The sequence below is a fragment of the Punica granatum genome, chromosome 4, assembly GCF_007655135.1.
Source record: "Punica granatum isolate Tunisia-2019 chromosome 4, ASM765513v2, whole genome shotgun sequence".
NCBI classification, from domain to species: Eukaryota; Viridiplantae; Streptophyta; class Magnoliopsida; order Myrtales; family Lythraceae; genus Punica; species Punica granatum.
This window is the reverse complement of record NC_045130.1, coordinates 9,912,426-9,932,470: the sequence shown is the minus strand read 5'-3', so window position 1 is coordinate 9,932,470 and position 20,045 is coordinate 9,912,426. Positions and strand designations below refer to the sequence as shown.

Sequence of the window (20,045 nt, the reverse complement as noted above, 5' to 3'; positions counted from 1 at the left end):
AAACTGTCCATCAACGAACATTACGGGGCTAAAATTGGTAAGTAAAGAAAGATTTAGGGATCGAAATGTAATTTCCCATTTCTTCTCCAACTGCTTAGGGACACTCAGCACTGCTGGAACTGGAAACACTGGCCCTGTTCTCACTCTCTCTCTCTCTCTCTCCCCGAGCAGATCTGAGCTCCGATCGACGGACCAAATCGAATGCGATTGCTCGAGCTGGGTCGAGGCAATATCTGACAGAGAGAGCGCCGAGCACCGTCCCTCGGACTCTCTCCTCTCTCGCTCTGTTCCTCGCCTCGCCGACACCGGCCGGCCCTGAAGCTCCACGGTCAGGTCAGACACTCTTTCAACTGCTGCTGTTGTTCTTGATTTGGGGCATTCGGTTTTAACACTTCGGTCATCCATTTCCTCAAGTACGTAGAAATTAAGAACCGCCAGTTTGTTTCGACCGTCATTGGAAGTGACATTGGTTAGATTATCCATTCATAGGAAATCCAAATCGCAAAAGCTCGTAGGAAGAGCTCTTTTTCCAAATTCAAGTTGCTGCATACCTAATTGGAACTGTTTTCTCCGAGTTGCGCTCGTGATAATTGTGAGCTCATACGAATCCTGTGACTACTTTCGGTTATTTCGCGTAGATCAATCTCGAGTATGTAGTTGCGTTATGATTGGACCAACTTCGCTTATCGCACTACCTCCATAGACTGTCCAAAGTTGAGCTCTCTTACGTACTCGATAACATGTAATGATCAGGTGGCTCATGAATTCGCCTTGCTTTGGTATGTCAGTTCGCTGAAGGATGTTATTGACATTCTCTTTTCCTATATATTTCTTTTGGAAAGGGATGTCGGAGAATAAAGATGGGATGAATCCCAAAATCGACAATGCTCTTGCGCACCCTGAGGCCCCTTCCTGGTGGAGCAGTTTACTCCAGCAAGCTTCGGTCTATGGCGTCGCTGTTGGTTACTGCCTCTCGGCTTCCCTACTCTCGATCATCAATAAGTGGGCTGTGATGAAGTTTCCTTACCCCGGGGCTCTCACGGCTCTGCAGTACTTCACCAGTGCAGCTGGTGTTTTTGTTTTTGGCCGGTTAAAGTTGTTAGAGCACGATCCACTTGATCTTCTAACCATGTGGCGGTTCCTCCCGGCGGCAGTCATATTCTATCTCTCTCTCTTCACCAACAGCGAGCTTCTTCTCCACGCAAATGTTGATACTTTCATCGTTTTCCGCTCGGCTGTTCCCTTGTTTGTTGCCATTGGAGAGACCCTTTTCTTGCACCAGCCATGGCCGTCACTAAAAACATGGATGTCACTTGTGACCATATTTGGTGGAAGCGTTCTTTATGTTCTCACAGATTCTCAGTTCACATTTATGGTATATGTATGGGCTGCTGCTTACCTCGTTAGCATGTCCATAGATTTCGTGTACATCAAGCACGTGGTAATGACCATTGGACTGAACACATGGGGCTTAGTGCTATACAATAATCTTGAGGCACTTATGCTTTTCCCTCTGGAGCTGCTTATAATGGGTGAGCTGAAGAAGATAAAGCACGAGATCTCCAATGAGTCGGATTGGTACTCCTTCTCGGTGGTTTTGCCAGTTGGGTTATCGTGTTTGTTCGGTTTGGCAATCTCTTTCTTCGGGTTTTCCTGTAGGAGAGCAATCTCCGCTACGGGATTTACTGTCCTTGGGATTGTGAACAAATTGTTGACAGTCGTAATTAATCTTGTCATCTGGGATAAACACTCGAAGTTCTTGGGAACGGTGGGACTTTTGATTTGTATGATTGGCGGAGTGATGTATCAACAGTCGACAACCAAGCCTAAATCCCCGAGGGAAGTAGAAGTGAAAGAGGTCAGTGACGAGGAAGAGCAGAAGCTGCTTGAAATGAGTAGCACCAGCAAGCAGAGCCATAATGGTGATCAAGATCAATCACAATGAGCAGTCTTCCATTAATCATGATTTGATTAGATTCTTTAAGGTAAAGCTGTACTCTTCGCTTATGATTCATTTAGATTCGTAATTGGCATCAAAAATTCCGAGGCCAATGCAAACTACGTTCTAGAAAAGATAAGAATTCTTTTGCATCAAGTCTTACTGTGCTGATACCAGTTTTGTTGATCATATAGTTAACTGTCTACAGATGTAATTCTTGATTCTGTAATAGTGCTGGCTCTTAGATTGGGAAAGTTTAAGTCATGCCATGGTGTAACTGCTTATTCTTTTTCATTAGTAAGATCTGTTATTTGGTTCTTCGGGCCTTTGTTATTTTCTGCTATGCTGAGATTGCTGCTTGCATAACCGGAGATTGCTGCTTGCATTTGGAGAATTCTTCGACTTTTGAGAAAAACTTCTTTACAGAAATTTTGTTTAGGCATCTCGGACTAGGAGGAAGGGAAAGGGCAGGACCAGGATCGTAGCCAATGCTCTGGTCCCGGGTGTCTCCCAGTGGATTTCTAGTGTTAGAAGTCATGTCCGTCCCGGACATCTGCAACTTCAAATTTACGAAGGAATCTGTTTTCATGCTCGAGAATTGATTGGATGCTCGATCAGCATTATGATAAAGAAGAGACCAGCATTATGCAGAAACATGTAAAGTTTAGAACTGAGTAAAAGCTGAGTTGCAGTTACTTGAGCAAAACCTCGAGTTAGACACGGTTGCTGCGTAACTCAAGCATGAGCTATGACTATCCTTGCATTGGCACTCGAGTTGACAGAGATCCCTTGAGCTTTTGGGTAATCTTGGAGTGGAAGCTGAGGAATGTCAATGGTGTAGGCATGAAACTTCGAAGTTGGTGCTTTTGCGACTGGACCGATCTGAATGGGTCGGACTTTTTAAGGGGACCTCAGTGTTTATATGCACCATATCCCGGTCCGGTTGGACCCTTTTTGAAAGAAGAAATGGACGAAACTCCTCCTCTTGGCTATGCCACTTCCATAAAAGGAAGCTCCTGTGCCGGAGACAAATAATCAACCGCCTATAGCAAGTACCGGACTCTTGGATTGATACATTAAGCCTCGGTTTGGCACATAAACTCATGTCCTGATCAATTCAATCTCGAGATTAGTCCTTACTCCCGATAAGTTACCTAGGAATGGCGATTTGTACCCGTCCAGCGGGTACCCGGCTTGCCCCGACCCGTTTAGGGCGGGCACTATCCGTCCACGGGCCTTATAGATGATGATACTGGTTTTGGTCCGAGAGCGATGAAACGTAATTTGGGCCTCATAGAATCTGTCTTGAAAGCCCAAATTATCTGTCTTCACTGACCCTTTTAAATTTGAGAGAATTCTAAACCCTACTGACTCTCTTTTTAACTTCCCGTCTTCGCTCAGGATGGTGGGGTTTATCTCTGAACCCGCCATTGAAGAAGAGGCCGACCTCAGTCCCGCTCCCAAGGCGAAGAACTCCAGCGATTCCTTCCCTCTGGTTGACCAGAAAATCAGCGACGTTGACCTACACCTCGCCGACGCCTTCCTCGACTTCGAGTCCATCAAGGCGTGGTTCGAGCATTTCCCGGACGACTCAGCTGCCGATCAACAGCCCGGTGAGTTCTATATGGCCGAGGTGAAGAAAGATATAGTTGTCAGTGATGGGGCTCGTGTGAAGAGTGAATTAGGGGTTGATGGTGAGATTGAGAAAAGTTCTGTTCTTAGTGGTGTAGATGTCTACGGAACTGATGCTTCTGCTAGTCTTGTGAAAAGTGAGCTGGTGGGTTATGGTGAGGTTGGGGAAAGTTCTAATCTTGCTATTGTTGATTTCCGGAAGAGCGAGGATGTGGCGAATGGTGGGAAGGGTGAAAAGATGAGCGATGATGATGGTGAAAGTGAGAGCACTTCGGAGTCTGAGAGTACTAGCTCTTCTTCCTCATCATCTTCCAGCAGCAGTGATGATGATTATGATGATGATGGTGGTGATGGTGGTGTTGAGGTCAAACACATAAAGGAGATGAAGGTGACCGTAGATGATGATGAAGGCGAGATGGAAGAAGGTGAAATTAGAGAAGTTAGTGAGGAGAAGATGTTGGCCAGGGACAATGGCATTGATGGAGATGACGTGGACGATGGTGAAAATGTGGATGGCATGGTTAGTTGGAGTGATGTCGAGGACAATGATGCTGTGGGAGGAGGTGGAGGGCCCATCAGGTCAAGGAATGAGCTCAAGGATCTCCCTCCTGTCCCTCGTGTGGAAGTAAAATTAGAGCCATACCATCAGATGTCGCCTGTAGGAGTTCTTCTTTCGGTCCTCGGAGCACAGGTTATAGTAGAGGGAGTCGAGAAGCACGCGCCTCTTAACGAGGGCTCCATACTATGGATCACAGAGAGCCGGGTCCCACTAGGGCTTGTTGACGAGATCTTTGGTCCTGTCAAGAACCCCTATTATGTGGTTAGATACAACTCAGACGATGAAGTGCCCTCTGGGATCAGTCAGGGCACTCTGATCTCGTTCGTTCCTGAGTTTGCTAGTTATATTCTCAATGAGAAAACTCTTTACAAGAAAGGGTACGATGCGTCAGGAGAGAATGATGAGGAGTTGTCTGATGAGGCAGAGTTCTCAGATGACGAGAAGGAGGCCGAGCATAGGAGGATGCAGAGAATGGCTAAGAGAGGGGCAACCGACTCAAGTGACCCGAAAGGTGTTAACAAGAAGAATTTCGGAAAGAAGGGTAAAGAGAGGGAAAGGAGGTGGAAGAAGAATAGTAGTGATGGCAATCCTTCCCTTATGCAAGTGTCACAGAATACGAATCCACAGAAGCAGAATAATACCAATTCCGCTTCCTCTTCGAGTGCCCTGCCAGGTTTAATAGGTGGAACAGGGATGCCATCACCTTTTGTTCCTCCTCCGCAGCCCAGCAGCTCCGTCCCGGTAATGCCCAATGGGGTCTGGATGGATGGAAATTTCCCATGCCCGCCGCAAATTGGTGCAGGTTTAGCAAATGGGTTCCCGAATGTGATGCAATGGGCTGCTCAAGGCAATCAGTTTCCCTATCAGATACCCATGCAAAACCCGCTGTTAGTTCCTAATATGGCCTTGCCTAACTTTGGACAGTCAAATGCATTAGGAGGGCCACCTTTTGCTCCATGGCCTAGTCCACTGGTTCAAAATGCGGGCAATAATCAAACATTTGCGACAGGCTTTCATCAATTTCCACCCTTCAATGGAGTGGCGCAAGGAATTCAGCCCAATGGGCTGCAGATCGACCCATCTGCAGCTCCTCCTGGCTTCACTGAAGCTCCCGGAATGTTCAACCGAGGGGCCTCTTTTGGTCGAGGTGGAAAGCGTCCACCAAACCGTCGAGGAGGTGGTCGATTTTCAGGTAATAGGAATCGGCAGCAAAATAGGTGAAGATATCAGTTTGTTGTACTGCTTTTAGAAGTTAATTATGCAGAGGAAATGGGGAGGTTGGTCCCTCTTTTGGTTTTTTTCCGAGCCGTAAGCTAGACTTTTGGCCATATGTGTTTCGGTTTGGATAAATGTAGAGGTTTATCTCATCGATCTGATATGGAATTGAAATGGATAGGTTAGAAGGGGGTCTCATTGGAGTCTTCATTTGGACGTTCTCGTGTGGTGGGACTCATTTTGATATCGACTGTTCTTCGTTGAAGAACTGAAGAAGAAAAGATAGTCTTCTGACCGTTGATTAGTGTTGAGAAAGAAGGGAAGAATATAAATTCTTGTAACAATCTGAAAGAGTATACTTCTTGACGAATCCATGTCAATTTTGTATCAAAATATTTGTTTTGTTTTCTTCGATGATATTGTCACAACGTTGTGCATCTGATCCGAATATTGTAAACCAAATATGCAGAAAAGATGGTAACTTTATTGCTATACTTGGTTGGGAATCTCTTGCCATTTCGAAACGGTACTTCCAGAGCTCTTACACAGCCACTTTGAGTTGTCCTGATTCATAGTCTCCTTAGATTGTGCAAAATGATTGTAGATGAGCTGATCTAAATGGTTTTCTGCAAACCATCTTCGAGGAGATGATACAAATACATGACATATCGTATAGCCGAACAGCTTAAATCGATGAATTTGTGTGGGCCAAGATTCCATTCTTATGCTTCAGATCTATTCGTGGTCGAGTCTTCCCTTCACAAAGTTCTGTTTCCGATGGCGCATATATCAATTCAACAATGCATCAAGTCATTTGTCAAACATTATAGAATCCATAAAACTCATACCAAATGATTCTTTTGCCTACGTAACAGTCATAGGTCTCGTCTTCAATACAACCCGGGCAATGGTTGTGTTATGGCAAATCTTTTTTATTTACCTTTTTTTTTTTTTGCCATTGTCTTTTTTTTTTTTTGGGCCAATGTGACTGATTAGTGTTGGAGGTCAAATCTCTCACTAATACTATCCGCTGAACATTTTTTTTTTCCCTTTTGCCATTGTATTTTTATCCAACTTTCTGTGCTAAAGTGGTCACAAATTCCGTGACCGAGCCCGTCCTGTATGGGAATCCCGTCACCACCCAGATTCCGTCATTGATACCCGAACGATAATTCATTTCTCCTGATCATGGTTATCGTAGTCGTGATTCGAATCGTAGAATCAGGAGGGGTATACGATTCCGATTCAATGGGCCGAGTCGAAAAAGGTAAAATCGCTTGCGAATCGAGCCGTGAATCGCAGAATCGGGCCGATTCTGCTATTCCGGAAGAAGAAAGGGAAAAGAGCGGAAAAAAAAGGTGTTGGGTTCAGGACCAATGGGCTGGGCTTCGGCCCGACTCTGGCCTGCCCTTCTCCGGTGGGCCTGTCTCTGGGCTGGGCTTCGCCCGAGTCTGGGTTGAATCCGGAATAGCAGAATCGGCCCGATTCGCCAGCGATTCACGGCTCGATTAGCAAGCGATTTTACCTTTTCCGACTCGGCCCATTGAATCGGAATCGTATACCCCTCCTGATTCTACGATTTAAATCACGACTCCGATAACCATGATCAGGAGAAATGAATTATCGTTCGGGTATCAATGACGAAATTTGGGTGGTGACGGGAATTCCATACAGGACTGGCTCGGTCACAGAATTTGTGAATCACTTTAGCACAGAAAGTTGGATAAGATACAATGGCAAAAGAAAAAAAAAATGTTCAGCGTATAGTATTAGTGAGAGATTTGACCTCCAACACTAATCAGTCACGTTGGCCCAAAAAAACAAAAAAAGACAATGGCAAAAAAAAAAGGGTAAATAAAAAAGATTTGTCGTAACATAACCATTTCCCGGGTTGTATTGAAGACGAGACCTCTAACAGTGCTTGGAATCCCATACTAATTGCAAGTTTGGAATAAATAAAATACAACCAAAAAGAAGAAGAAGAAGAAGAAGAAGAAGAAGAAGGGAAAGAGAGCCGATAATATAATACAGACAAGTAGAGCTAACTCCATATCTACGGTGGCAGTCACATCGCATCCCTTTCTCCTCGCCATCTCCTTCTCCTCATTCACATCTTCTTCTTCCCAAAAATCACACCCGAAAAAAAGAAAAAAAGAAAAAAAGAGAAAGAAAGAAATTCTTATAAATGCCTGCTTTTCTTATTAGTCCAACTCCAATTATCACTCCCAGCGGTATCATCATCACTAGCAGCAGCAGCTTCTGCGTCACTTCCCTCACTCCAACTCGCCGCCCTCTGGTGCCGGGTCTTGCATCCCGCTGCTCCCGTTCCCTCTCAGGTTAGTCAGTCTCTCTCACTTGCTCATTGGGTCGATTGGATTAGTCTCCGCTTGGGTCCTCCCTCTTTTTGGCGATTTCTTCATCGGTTACGTTCTTTCTGCTCTGACGATAGAGTGCTAGTTGAAGGGGTCGTTCTTCCCTTTTTTTTTTTTGGGGGATTTCTTTAGCAAATGCATTCCTTTATGTTCAAACAATGAAGAGCTTGCTGAAAGGATTGGCCTTGGACCATTTCTCGTTGGTGGGTACTCGAGCTGGAAAACGATCTTTATGATTGGCCTTGAAACATTTCCTGGGGGGCTTGAGTTGCCTTTCATCCGTGGTGGTTTCGACTTTCAAGAGGTGGAAAAGGACATGATGTCCTTGCTGGATAATAATGGGGGCAGTGTTCGGACATCTTCTCGAGCCCACTTAGTCAACTATGGAAGACTGATAGTTAATTTCCTGCCCTGCTTGCTTGAAGGGCCCTGTGTGGCTGTGAAGACGCCTGATTTCTATCTGCATTTTTTAAGAAAAATGGAAAGGGATGAGTACGATAATTAATGAACCTGTTTGGTTATCGTAACTACAAAAACATGATGTTACTGATGAGCAAACATTCAGTATAGATGTGTCAAGTTGTTTGGTAATAAAGAGACTCGGTTGGTTTATTGATCGCCGTGTTCTTTCACAGATATGGATGGAACCTCGGGCTCAAGTTTGTACCCCTTACACCGTTGCAAAACCATTCACCTGGTCAGTATGTAATTCATTAGTTGCCCCAAGCTGTTGGTTTTGGTTCGGATGATATCAAGAGATTGCTTTCTTTATTGGGCTTTGTTGCTTATAAGCCGTAAGGGTTCTGGTCTTATGAAACCCTGCTTCCAGGTCAGGCATGCACAAGGAATCCACAATGTTGAGGGGGAAAAGAACTACAAAGTTTACATGAGTCCTGAATATTTCGATGCACACCTGACTCCACTGGGATGGGAGCAGGTGATTTTTGTTGTTTACTTATTGTCGTTAGAAGTTTCTATCCTTTCTTTTATGTGGAAATTCGGTGAACTTTTCCTTTTTCTGAACATAAGAGATTCCGTAAAGATGGTCTTTGAACTGCATACTTTCTCTGAATGATATAGGTTGACAATTTGAGGAAACATGTCCGAACATCTGGACTTCTGAAGAAAATTGATCTGGTCATCTCCTCTCCTTTGCTAAGGTATTGATGCCACTGTTTTGCTTTCAAAAACTATTTCATTTATTCCATTTCCCCTTTCCTTGTAACCCCGCCTATGCGACAATGATTATTGATTGAAGAAGGTACGGATCACAAATGAAAATCAATATTCTGTTGGGATCTCAAAACATAAGTATGGAATGAAAATACTCTGTGGCGATGCTGTTTTCCAGAGTTAGTTTCATGGTTCAATTTACTGGGAGTGATGTACTGAGAGAGAAAGTTGCCTGGCAGCATCTTTTCTTCTTTATCTTTTCCGGGCCAGCTGGTATCCTCTTTTGATACATTAAAGGAACAATTCTTTTACTGCATTAGGGCTCAAATTTGCAAGTTTTGGCTACCTGTGCTATAGAAAGTCACGTGCTTTAGTCATTCTTCTTAAATGATGGACTAAACCAAGTGAAAAAACTTATTCAAATATTAGCTTCTTAGCAGAAGTTCTATAACTGGCTGCTGACTTACAATGATATAGGTAGACATACCTGAAAATTATGAGCACCAGTGAACAGTTGGACCTACATCCAATTTCTTATTTGAGTTTGAGATACCTATCAGTTCATCATTTTCCTTATATCTAATTCATGTGTTCTTTGAGAACCATTTTTGAGAGTTAAGAGGATGGTCAGGGTTTAATTAGATGTATGTATAAGTAATATTAGGAGTTCAAGTTAGTTTCTTGATGCTTCTAGTTTTCCTCGATGTAGGACTTTGCAAACAGCTGTTGGAGTGTTTGGTGGGGATGGCTACTCTGATAATAAAATGGATGCACTGCCCCTTATGGTAGCAAATGCAGGAAATAGTGGGCGCTCTGCTATATCAAGTCTTAACAGTCCCCCGATTATGGCTGTTGAACTTTGTCGAGAGCATTTGGTATGTTATAGTATTGCCAGCTAAATTTGGTATATTCATCTTGAAGATGAGGACAATTTTGGTGGATTTAATAATTAGATTAAAGAAGTTTGAGACATTATTCCTTTAAGAAATAATATCAATGTCAATCCATAGAAGACAACGTCTGGTTATGGCTACATATAAGCCTTAATCTTTGGGCTTGGGTGGATATAATTACATAGTATGCCATTGAAGATTTTTTTGCTTCTGAGATGTGAAGTTGGTCTAGACAGAAATCAATCTTCTTTATATCATGCCTATTATTGCCCTATAAGGAAGGCAATTACAACTATGAGTTTCTTAGGATCAGAATTTTTTCATACATATCTTTACTTGCTTTTGTATTTTTTGGTGTTATAGGGTGTTCATCCTTGTGATAAGAGGAGAAGCATTAGCGATTACCAGTTCCTTTTTCCTGCTGTTGATTTTTCAGCGGTAAGTTTTTGAGTCTGAAGGATGCTCGGAATTGTTTGTTATCTTATTCTAAGTCTGGGTGGCTTGGTAGAAAAATTTATCATACATTTTGTGCAGATTGAAAGCGATGAGGATGTGTTGTGGAAGGCTGATGTTAGAGAAACCAAAGAAGAGCTTGTTGCTCGGGGTTTGAATTTCTTCAACTGGTTAGCACTTAAGTAGCTATAAACGTTCATTTTCCCGCACAAAGCCACACAGTGCATGATCCAGTTCTGATCTGAAAAGGTTTATGAGGATATATATTGACCCATTGGGCTCATTGATAATGACTAAGACAATGCCCTTTTATCAAATTTTCACTCAATATAATTAGGTTTGGCACATTGGAGGTTTCAATGAGAACTGTCTTCTTGAATGTCATTTTATCACACTTGTAATCGACACATATAATCTTCCGCGTGACAGTTGCCGGGGCAAAAGTTCATCCCTTAGATTCTGATAATTTCTTGCTCAGGTTGTGGACAAGGAAAGAGAAAGAGATAGCAATTGTAACTCACAGTGGATTCTTGTTTCATACGCTAAGTTCGTTGGGCAATGACTGTAACCCTTCGGTGAAGAAGGAGATATGCCAACAGTGAGTAGCCCGCGACATATCTTCCAGTATTGATTTGCTGCTGGGAGAAATTTCTCCTACTTTCTTTCACAGCGGCTGTTATGCTCTCTTTTTTCTGCTTAAGATCTTGTCTTCTCGAGCCAATTATGCTTTCCTTATGAGAGTGGCACTTTTATTACACATGAACAGCTTTGCAAATTGTGAACTCCGCTCCATGGTCATCGTCGATAAAAGGTAAGCCCATGGATTCTTGTACATTTATGTCGTTGTTGGCTGTTTGGAGCTGGAGAATTGTTTTCCTTGTTTTCCATTTTCCTACTATTAAAAAATGAAGAAACACCGGGAAAGACCTCCCATTGCATTTCGGATGGGTGCTGGATTGAAATGTAATAATATTGTTAGAGATGCATACCAAAACTTGCCTGTTCCCAATTATCTGCTTCTCTTCCTTTGACGCCATTTGCAGTATGCTCGGGTCAGACCCACCTACAACCAACTATCCCGGAAAAATCCCTTCCGGACTTGACCTTCCAAGCAGTGCAGCAGATAAGAAAGCTGAGAATGAGAACTCACACTCCGGTTTGAAGTAGGACGACTGGAAAGAAACAGTGGTCTCATTAACCGATTTCTCTGGCGGAGCTGGTGCATGCAATTTCAGGAAGCTTTTCTGCTTCTAACGTGACAACGATACCTTGAATATGACGGGTACTGCATTGTGTAGCTAATTGAAATAGATGGGACATTGTGTATGTAATCAAGAAAATTGCAGCTGTTCAGATTACTGCAAATTTTCTCAAGCAATTTGCTGGTCTCGAACAGATTACAGCATCTATTATCTTTGATTTTCGCATTGGTTCGTTACCATGGATATGACTGAAAATTTAACGCAATACGAGGTTTGGAATTTCGATACACCGTTTCCTATGCTGTGGATGTGATGCCAAATCTATGATTCTTCACTCGGACAGTACCGTGGCGAAACTCTATGGAGGAGATAAAAAGCACGATAAGCGATTATAATTAAGATTAGTATCAGCTCGAAGAATATTATAACCACGAAGTATATTTTCAGGATACACGAAGTCGAACCATAAACCATCTTGCGCTGACTCAGTACCGAAAGTTAAAAGGAAACATTGAAAAACTATCAGAAGGGACTCGCGAATGGGGCATGAACAGACATAAGGTGAAGCGAAAAACCCGATGGGGTTAACTGCACTACTGATGAAAGGTTGTGGGGGTAAAAATCTGAATTCCAAGAGTTCAGTGGGTAAGACGTCCATTTCTCAAATTAGAGGATGACATTTTAAAGAAAACTAATACTTGGGGGTGCCATTGCCAATGTGTTCTTTCTTCCCGCTCAAGCTAGCAAAGCCGCATTAACTGTTCTTACTGGAGTGGGTTGTTCGCGATGAGGTCAGAAACCCTAGCCCCTTCCGGCGGCGCAGCATCTATAAAATGGCACGCGGGCCCTTGCAGACCGAAACCCTAGCACCTTCCCGCGGTCGCCGACAATCCCATTTCAAGGCTCGGATCTCCAAATCGACCAATGAAGTTCTCGTCAATATCACTTGAAGCAGTACGTCGCATCGGGCCTCTTCCCTGTCGGGCATGAGCTGGAGCAGCTTGGAAATTTTCAAGTGATGATTGACGAGATCCTCATGGGTCGGTTTCTTCCTTCTCGGCCAAGCGGTTGCTTAAATCGAATCAGCTGTATGTGATTCCTCTTGGCTCCTAATATCTCTTTCTTGCCAAAATTGCTTGTTTCTGCTCGCAGGTTGATGCTGTCATCCATGTATCAATGGCGGATCAGCTACAACTATGATGGAGGAATCGGGTGATGCTGGAAAGGCGAAAAGCTGCAGCTTTTTGATGAGGGGACTTTGCCGTTTTCCTCAAAATGGTTACTTTGCTTCAACCTTTTCTTATCAACTCCTCCAACTTCTGTAAAGCTTCAATTTTGGTTTCTGCGACCAACCGATCTTGGCTCCTCCGTCGAACTCGGGCGACCATGAGCTCGTCAGAACGTCTACTGTCTAAGTATGCGAATTACGGGCCGAGGGAGATGACGATCGGAGCGCCGGTCTGAACATTTCAATGAAGTTGGGGGTTCTGATGGGAAAGATTTTGGACCAATGAGCCGCGCATGAACAAGCGGAAAAGTCGAGGGATCAAAGTTTACTTGTTCGCGACATTCGTACGAAATCGAAAGGGATTTGCTATGGTCCCCCGGGGGCAACACCAATGGGGACTATCTTAGGGGCATGGTTCTGCGAAGGATGCTATGAAGTTCCGCAAAATCACAATATATATTCGACATTTTCGATCGCGAGATTGGGCATTAGATACTAATCGCGAGATTGGGCGTTAGATACTAGCATTCGATCTTCGCGGAAAATGCGGGTAAGGTAATATAGATTTAGGTCTTTGACGTGATTATGAAATCAGTTAAGAACTAGCATGACCATCAACAAGTTACTTTTTTTGGTTGTTATTGACAAAGTAGTCTCATGGTTTTTTTTTTTTTTTTAAAAAGAAGTTATAAACGCGTCGCAATTATCCCACTTTTTCTTTAATAAAACTCACCACCAAAGTTTTTTTTTTCTTTTAATAAAACATCAGACGCGGCCAAATAAAAAAAAAAAGATTGCTTAATCTAGAAGACCACTAGAATAGCACTTCGTGGTACAATTTGATTGGGCTTTCAATAAATTCTTTCTTTTTTTTTTAATAACTTATGTCATTGAAATTGATTTGAAATATAAACAAGAAGAAGTGGAATGGGAATCTGTAGTGGGAACCACAAGGAAGGAAAAGCAATCCTTCTCTCAGAAGGACCCCCCTTCTCTTAGAAGGGGTTGGGGAAGAAGGGAAGAAGGGAGATGAGAGGAGAAGACTCCATCAGTGAACAGTGGACTCTCAAGTCAAGTCTAAGTCAATGCTTATGTCTGTCTATCATATAAAATGATCCCTCCCATGTTTTTCGCTTCATACTCTGCTCATAAAGCAAGACCAGACCATACTAAGTAGTAACCCTCTCGACCAGGTTTTCTTAGTACATCTTTTTGCTTGTGGTTTTCTTGTTTGTTTCTTTCCATTCTCTCCGGTCGAAAGGGAAGAAGATGGCAACAGCAAGCAAGATGATCTCCATGAAGAAACTGCCAGTGGGGTACAGATTGAATCCCTCTGATGAAGACCTTGTCAATCACCACTTGAGGAGGAAGCTCCGGAACGTCCTGGAGGAGTACTGCCTGATCCCTGAGTTCGACATCTACAAGCTCCCTCCTTGGGATCTCATCACCAAGTTCAATGGTGAGTTCCGGAGTTGCTTCTCCTTCCCCGTTTTCCGGGCTTTATCTCAGCTGGATCTTCAATTGAATTTCTTTCTGTGCTTTGCCTTCTTTTGCTCTAGAGCTGTCCGACTTGGCATCCGATGGTGGGGATTGCTTCTTCTACCATCGCCGGAACAATCCTAATGGCAAGCGGAAAAATAGGAGGACCGATGGAGGGTTCTGGAAAGTCACCGGCGAGGGCCGGAAGCCCAAGAAGACCGACCGGACAAAATGGCTTAAGAGGATCCTGGTTTATCACCTTGGCAAACAGAAAAATGCTGAGAAGACCCCATGGGCAATGCATGAATACGAGGACACCTCCGATCCGGTATTTAGTTCTTCCCTTTCTTCAATTTTTCGTTATTTCTAAGCTCTGTTTAGTTTGTACCATGTTTATATTAGATATATTGCCTGCAACTGAAGTTGATATTGCTCTGTATTTTCGTTTGTGGGAGCAGAGTGTCGTTGTATGTCGTATACATAAGATTAAGCCGAAGACGGGAAAACAAAAGGTCGATTCAGTTTCATCTGAAGCTGACTCGAGTAGTAGCCCTAGAGCAACTGATCGTTCTGAACCCCGAATCGAACCCCAAGAAACGAGCCCAGAGGTGAGAAGAGAAACCTGTCTTTGTTGATTCTCTGTGGTTCCTTTATAGGCCTAACAATGCATAGCTTAACAGAGCCTTTCATTCTTGTTTCAGGCATCCGTGCATATGACAATGGAGTCACAAAACCAGCCTCCATTTTCCAACAATGTACCGGAGTGTAACACGTCTTGTCCTCAGCAGATGCAGATAGATGATTTCTTGCAAGTAGATGATCTTGAGGATCCACAAGACCCTCAGGTCCTCACGAGGGAACAGTCACCTTGCTCTGAGAATACATTCATTGATGGATGTGACCAGGGATATGTTAGCTGGTCCTATCATCCGAATGTTACTCCTGAAGAAGGTGGCGATAAGTTTATAATTTCTCGAACTCCTTCTGGTCAACCACCAAATTATGTCTTACCGGGTTGTGGATCTCCTCCTCAGCATCCACAAATGATGCCTACGGAGGAGATATACCCCCTTACTGGTAATACATCTTTTAACGCTAGATGTAGTAGTGAGACCTATTCTCAATCGGATATTCATGGACAAGGTGCTGAGTTTCCCCTTGTTTCCATGAATTGTGGACGTCAAGAACCAAACTTCAAGGTGAGATGGCATCTCTTGTACATATATTCTTGATATATGCTGGCACTGAAATCTGGCAATGTCTAGGAAAACTGATCTCTTCTTTGTCAATCTTGGTTATTTCAGGAAGCTCAACAGTCCACCTTAAATTTACAAACTCCAACTTCGCCCCCAAATTCCGATTTAACTTTTTCTCCTGAGGAGCTGCAGATGCTGCAGGAGTTGTTATCAGCACCCAGCATGCTCCCTTCACCAGATAGTTCTGGAGGAGGGGATCCAAGTTCACTCTATCTTGGTCAAAGCTGTGATTCTCAGCCAGCAGATCTAGAGGTGAGAAGTGCATTCTGTTTTAAACGTTCATGACAATAAGCTATTAGCAGTTAACATATCTTTTTTTTCTGATAGTTGGTTAAGACCCTCATTGTTTTACCTTTTTTACCTCAGGTGACTCAAGACTTCCCTATTGAGTTACCACCGTCAGCTGATCTTGACTCAATGTTAGCTAATTTTTTCGCTTCTTCTCCACCGCCAGAGGTAGTAGTGGGAAAGAGTTTATGTGGACAAGTTAGTACAGTTACTGGAGGATATAGCACAGAATACTGTGGGGTGCCATATGCTTCAGGAGGTAATTACAAGACAAGCAATCATATGTCTGCAGGGTGTTGGAAATTATGAAGCCCTTGGAACTCTGCAAGAGGTGAGCAAAAGATATTCTTCTGTGGTTTTTTGATTAACTAGCCTCCGTTTCGAGCTTTTTTGTTTTATGGAACCAAAAAAACTAATTGTTTTTTATGGGATGATCTGTCTTACTTCAGGGCATCTGTTCAAGCTACCCTGCAATCGAAATTTTCCGACGCAATCTTCAAGTTTCGGCCTCTTAAGGCCACCGCTTCAATCCTTTAGTATCAGAATCCCCAACTCAGTTATCTAGTTTATGCTGTTCAAGTATTGTGCGTTCGATGTATAGGATAGCGAATCTAAATTCAGTACTATCCAAAAAATATTGGTTCTCATACCGGGAGCTACATCAGGAGGTAATATGGAGTTAGGTTAAGAAAGTTATGTGAAAGACTCCTCTATCCACAATAATTTTATTGGTGGTTCAACAGAGGAGAGAGTACATTGGAAGTAGACTTCAGGAGTTGTGTGAATCAAGTGCTCCAATCATCGTGTGATAGATTGGTCATTTGATTTAGTGGTCAGGTGCCTGAGATGTTATCTACTTCCTACTACCGGAGGTTCCTTAGAGGAGAGACGGTATATCGAAAATTGAACTTCAGGTGTTGTGTGAATCAAGTGCCCCGATCATCGGGTTGTAGATTGGTCATATGATTAAGTGTTTAGATGTCTGAGATGTCTTCTACTTCCTACTATGGGAGGTTCCATAGAGGAGAGACGGTATACCGGAAAGTAGACTTTAGGTGTTGTGTGAATCAAGTGCTCCAATCATGTTATAGATTGGTCATTTGATTTTAGTATTCAGACGCCACGTTTGTCTTCTACTTCCTACTATGGGACATGGGATTGTGCCTCAGTTGTATTGATGTATTTCCTACTATATATGGGACATTCAGCTATATCTATGGATCTAGTTTGTAACTAGTTAAGGAGCCACCGCTGTAATGTGGATCTGCTTTTCTCTACTTTTTCTTTTTTCCCTTATTCAAACAGTAAATATTGTAGAGGCATGTATTTTTATTTGAATGATGAATTATGGTTGCAGATGTAACAGCTGGTTGTCCAAGTTTCATATTGAAAATTAATTGAATTTAGCTTGTTTATGCACATCTGTTAGTACTGCGGAGATAGTTTGTATTTATATGTATATGATACACATAATAAGTAAGTTAAGAGTTAATAAAATAAATAAAAATTTGGGAAACTGCGGGTTAGGGAAGCCAAGTTCTCACTTTTCGTGCATCATCTTCACGTAATGATGTGAATATTATCCAGTGTTTTAGTAATTCCTTTTCTTTTTTTAATCTTTTGAAGATTATTTGAATGATTTCGCAACATTTTTTTTTTCCGATCAACAATTTTTTAAAATTTTTTTTTTCCAGTTTATTGTGCTGTCATTATCATCCAAAGATGCAGAGCAAGAACAGAACATCCGTGAGGACAAAGCTAACTTGTTCAATTAGGCGGGCTCGCCCACTAACCACTCGAAAAAAAGTTCCAGAAGAAGAAGAAACTTGAAGCTCTGAATCACCCTAGGAAGTAAGTTATCATCTTCATTAATCAGGCACGGGCAGTGAACATGGAACACTTCGGTTCAAATTACCTCACCGATCATATCTGCGGTTCATCATCCTAATCCGGTAGGAACAGGTGAAAGTCTACCGGACTTTGGTTAATTAGCTAGTCTCCACAAGTGACTCTCCTTCGTGTAAGCGTATTTGATTCCTAATGTCTGCTAAAGTTTCAAGCATTTTAGAGCTTCAGCCTGTCTGTTAGCTGCTGTCATACCCCTACCATGTTCAGGTTTGTTGGGAAGGGTGTGCTCGGTCAAACAACAACATTAATTTTACTCCCCTACTAGTGTAATTGAGATAGGAGCCAATCAAATTAACTAACAAGTAATAAAGAAAAAGAACATCAAGAATTTTACGTGGAAAATCCCGATATAAGGAAAAATCATGGGACTAACTCGGAATCAACGATCCACTATCAATGAAGATTACACAATGTTTTTCATCAACGGTAAACCCTTAGATAACCAAACTCAAGAGACACATTCTCTTGGATCACCCAAACACCAAAAATTCGTCACCCACATTGGTGATTTACAAAATCAGCCGCAACAGCACCTAGAGAGTTCGAGTAAGAATTCTAACCATTCACAACCTAGCCCCACAAGTGGTGAAGCCACTGCCAAAGTTTCGTCCCGATCGGAGTTCGTTTGACGTCCCGATTGAGGTTTGATCTCTAGCTAGTCGAACAGAAAAATTGCCCTGCTGCTTCTCTGTATTCTACCATTCTGCTGATTTTTGTCCCTCAATGAGTCCACTCCTTGCTCAGCTATTTTGCTGAAAATTAACCCTCACAAAGGTGGGTCATTGGGCCTATTAAAGTCCGATAAAAGCCCAACACGATTTGTCATATGAGTTACCATACTTGGAAGAGGAATTTATACTTTGATTTTTGACCCGTTGTTTAGTAACCAAAGCTTCAAACTGAATGAAAATCCCAGATCCTTTCCTTCAAGTCTCCTCATTAAATAAACTGTCTGTCATTGTGGCCAACGATAGCTTTCCATTTGGTGCAGAATTGCTCAATGCAACCACAACTGTGTCCCAATTATCAGGTAAAGTCCCTAAAAGTATATAAGCTCGCAACTCATCAGGTAGTATTATCTCCAAGTTCATCAACTAGTTAACTATATCTTGGAAATCACTCATGTGCACAGTCATATCACCTCTACTTTGGTAATGAAGATGAACAAGTTTCTTCACAAAAAAGACCTTATTTTGCGGAGTTTTCCTCACGTAAATATATGCTAACTTATCTCACAAAGCTTCCGCATTTGTATCATGAGCAATATGAAGATAAATACTATTGTTTATCCACTGCCAAATCAAACCAATAATCTTCAGATTTGCGCGTTCTCAAGTCTTGTCATGCTTATATTTTGGTTTCGTCGAATCCCCTTCAATGGGATTGTACAAGACCTTGCAAAATAGAAGATACTCCATCCGAGACTTTCATATAAAGTAGTTGGTTGCATTCAACTTGAACATCGATCCCATAGACTCCTCCATCTCGAAAACACCGAAAAACTCAAACTTCTCTAACCCGAGGCTACGATACCACTTGTTGGGAAGGGTGTGCTCGGCCAAACAACAATGCAACGATTAATGTTCCTCCCTTACTAGTGTAATCGAGATAGGAACCAATCAAATTAACCATCAAGAGATAAAGAAAAAGAACACAAAGAATTTTACGTGGAAAACCCCGATTTGGGGAAAAATTACGGGACCAACTCCGAATTAATGATCCACTATCAATGAAGATTACACAATGTTTTTTATCAAGAGAAAACCCTTGGATTACCAAACTCAAGAGACATACTCTTTTGGATCACCAAAACACCAAAAATTCATCACCCATAAGGCTGGTTTACAAAACTAGCCGCAATAGCACCTAGAGAGCTCGAATAAGAATTATGCGTTCAGAACTAGCCCCCGTGTGGTGAAGCCGCTGCCAAAGCTTCGTCCCGATTGGAGTTCATTTAATGCCCTGATTGAGGTTTGATCTCTAGCTGGTCGGATAGAAAAACTGCCATGCTGCTTCTATGTATTGTGCCGTTTTGCTGATTTTTGTGCCTTAGTAACTTCACTCCTTGCTAAGCTATTTTGCTGAAAATTAAACCCTCACAAAGGTGGATCTTTGGGCCTATTAAATCCCGATAAAAGCCCAACATGATTTAAACCCAGCTTTCTCTAAATTGGAGAGATACTCAACAAGGTTTTCTCCATCGACTTTCTTAACTCGCTTCTCTGTCCATCAGTTTTAGCTCCGCCTTTGCAGTACCTGCTATTAAACTGAGAGTTGAAGCCCATGAGAATTCTGATAGAGGGGCCGGATTAGACATTCCAGTGAAGTCGGAGGATTTGATTAGAAACTAAATGGACAACACCTGGAGTCCTGGGCATGGACAAAGTTTACTGATCAATGTATAGAAGGTAGGAAAAGCTTCACTTTATCTCTCTCTTTTCTTGTTAT

The 20,045-nt window shown here is 42.5% G+C and overlaps 4 protein-coding genes across 9 annotated transcripts; all 4 read left to right on the top strand.

Moving 5' to 3' along the window:
• Window positions 1-109: 109 nt before the first annotated feature.
• On the top strand, window positions 110-3,159 carry LOC116203427 (GDP-mannose transporter GONST3). Of its 4 annotated transcripts, none has more exons than XM_031535145.1 (3): window positions 113-333; window positions 754-1,985; window positions 2,379-3,159. In XM_031535145.1, the coding sequence occupies exon 2, from the start codon at window positions 800-802 to the stop codon at window positions 1,943-1,945; it is 1,146 nt and encodes a 381-aa protein (XP_031391005.1). In that variant the 5' UTR covers window positions 113-333; window positions 754-799; the 3' UTR covers window positions 1,946-1,985; window positions 2,379-3,159. The 4 variants fall into 4 exon arrangements, with proteins under 4 accessions (XP_031391006.1, XP_031391005.1, XP_031391004.1 ...); XM_031535144.1 differs by having other exon boundaries at window positions 2,366-3,159; XM_031535146.1 differs by lacking the exon at window positions 2,379-3,159 and having other exon boundaries at window positions 110-333; window positions 843-2,259.
• A 145-nt stretch (window positions 3,160-3,304) lies between these two features.
• LOC116203425 (H/ACA ribonucleoprotein complex non-core subunit NAF1-like) lies at window positions 3,305-5,759 on the top strand. The gene has a single exon (XM_031535140.1). The coding sequence runs from the start codon at window positions 3,342-3,344 to the stop codon at window positions 5,349-5,351; it is 2,010 nt and encodes a 669-aa protein (XP_031391000.1). The 5' UTR covers window positions 3,305-3,341; the 3' UTR covers window positions 5,352-5,759.
• Window positions 5,760-7,347: 1,588 nt separating this feature from the next.
• LOC116203428 (phosphoglycerate mutase-like protein 1) lies at window positions 7,348-11,725 on the top strand. 2 transcript variants are annotated; one of them, XM_031535147.1, is made up of 10 exons: window positions 7,348-7,681; window positions 8,353-8,414; window positions 8,547-8,654; window positions 8,798-8,877; window positions 9,600-9,765; window positions 10,147-10,221; window positions 10,318-10,406; window positions 10,715-10,834; window positions 11,003-11,047; window positions 11,280-11,725. In XM_031535147.1, the coding sequence occupies exons 1-10, from the start codon at window positions 7,531-7,533 to the stop codon at window positions 11,401-11,403; spliced, it is 1,020 nt and encodes a 339-aa protein (XP_031391007.1). In that variant the 5' UTR covers window positions 7,348-7,530; the 3' UTR covers window positions 11,404-11,725. The 2 variants fall into 2 exon arrangements, with proteins under 2 accessions (XP_031391007.1, XP_031391008.1); XM_031535148.1 differs by having other exon boundaries at window positions 7,397-7,681; window positions 8,552-8,654.
• A 260-nt stretch (window positions 11,726-11,985) lies between these two features.
• On the top strand, window positions 11,986-17,108 carry LOC116203426 (NAC domain-containing protein 66-like). 2 transcript variants are annotated; one of them, XM_031535142.1, is made up of 9 exons: window positions 11,986-12,478; window positions 12,591-13,216; window positions 13,928-14,125; window positions 14,226-14,473; window positions 14,604-14,753; window positions 14,847-15,344; window positions 15,450-15,653; window positions 15,768-16,020; window positions 16,139-17,108. In XM_031535142.1, the coding sequence occupies exons 3-8, from the start codon at window positions 13,936-13,938 to the stop codon at window positions 15,996-15,998; spliced, it is 1,521 nt and encodes a 506-aa protein (XP_031391002.1). In that variant the 5' UTR covers window positions 11,986-12,478; window positions 12,591-13,216; window positions 13,928-13,935; the 3' UTR covers window positions 15,999-16,020; window positions 16,139-17,108. The 2 variants fall into 2 exon arrangements, with proteins under 2 accessions (XP_031391002.1, XP_031391001.1); XM_031535141.1 differs by lacking the exons at window positions 11,986-12,478; window positions 12,591-13,216 and adding an exon at window positions 13,230-13,759.
• Window positions 17,109-20,045: the final 2,937 nt, after the last annotated feature.

Bases quoted from the DNA above. Each gene is read 5' to 3' on its own strand.
- LOC116203425 (XM_031535140.1), top strand. From the start codon at position 3,342: ATGGTGGGGTTTATCTCTGAACCCGCCATTGAAGAAGAGGCCGACCTC.
- LOC116203428 (XM_031535147.1), top strand. From the start codon at position 7,531: ATGCCTGCTTTTCTTATTAGTCCAACTCCAATTATCACTCCCAGCGGT. The intron at 8,415-8,546 runs GTCAGTATGTAA...CCCTGCTTCCAG, and splicing joins GTTGCAAAACCATTCACCTG to GTCAGGCATGCACAAGGAAT. The intron at 10,222-10,317 runs GTAAGTTTTTGA...CATTTTGTGCAG, and splicing joins CTGCTGTTGATTTTTCAGCG to ATTGAAAGCGATGAGGATGT.
- LOC116203426 (XM_031535141.1), top strand. From the start codon at position 13,696: ATGAGAGGAGAAGACTCCATCAGTGAACAGTGGACTCTCAAGTCAAGT. The intron at 13,760-13,927 runs GTCTGTCTATCA...TCCGGTCGAAAG, and splicing joins AAGTCTAAGTCAATGCTTAT to GGAAGAAGATGGCAACAGCA. The intron at 14,474-14,603 runs GTATTTAGTTCT...TTGTGGGAGCAG, and splicing joins ACGAGGACACCTCCGATCCG to AGTGTCGTTGTATGTCGTAT.
- LOC116203427 (XM_031535145.1), top strand. From the start codon at position 800: ATGTTATTGACATTCTCTTTTCCTATATATTTCTTTTGGAAAGGGATG.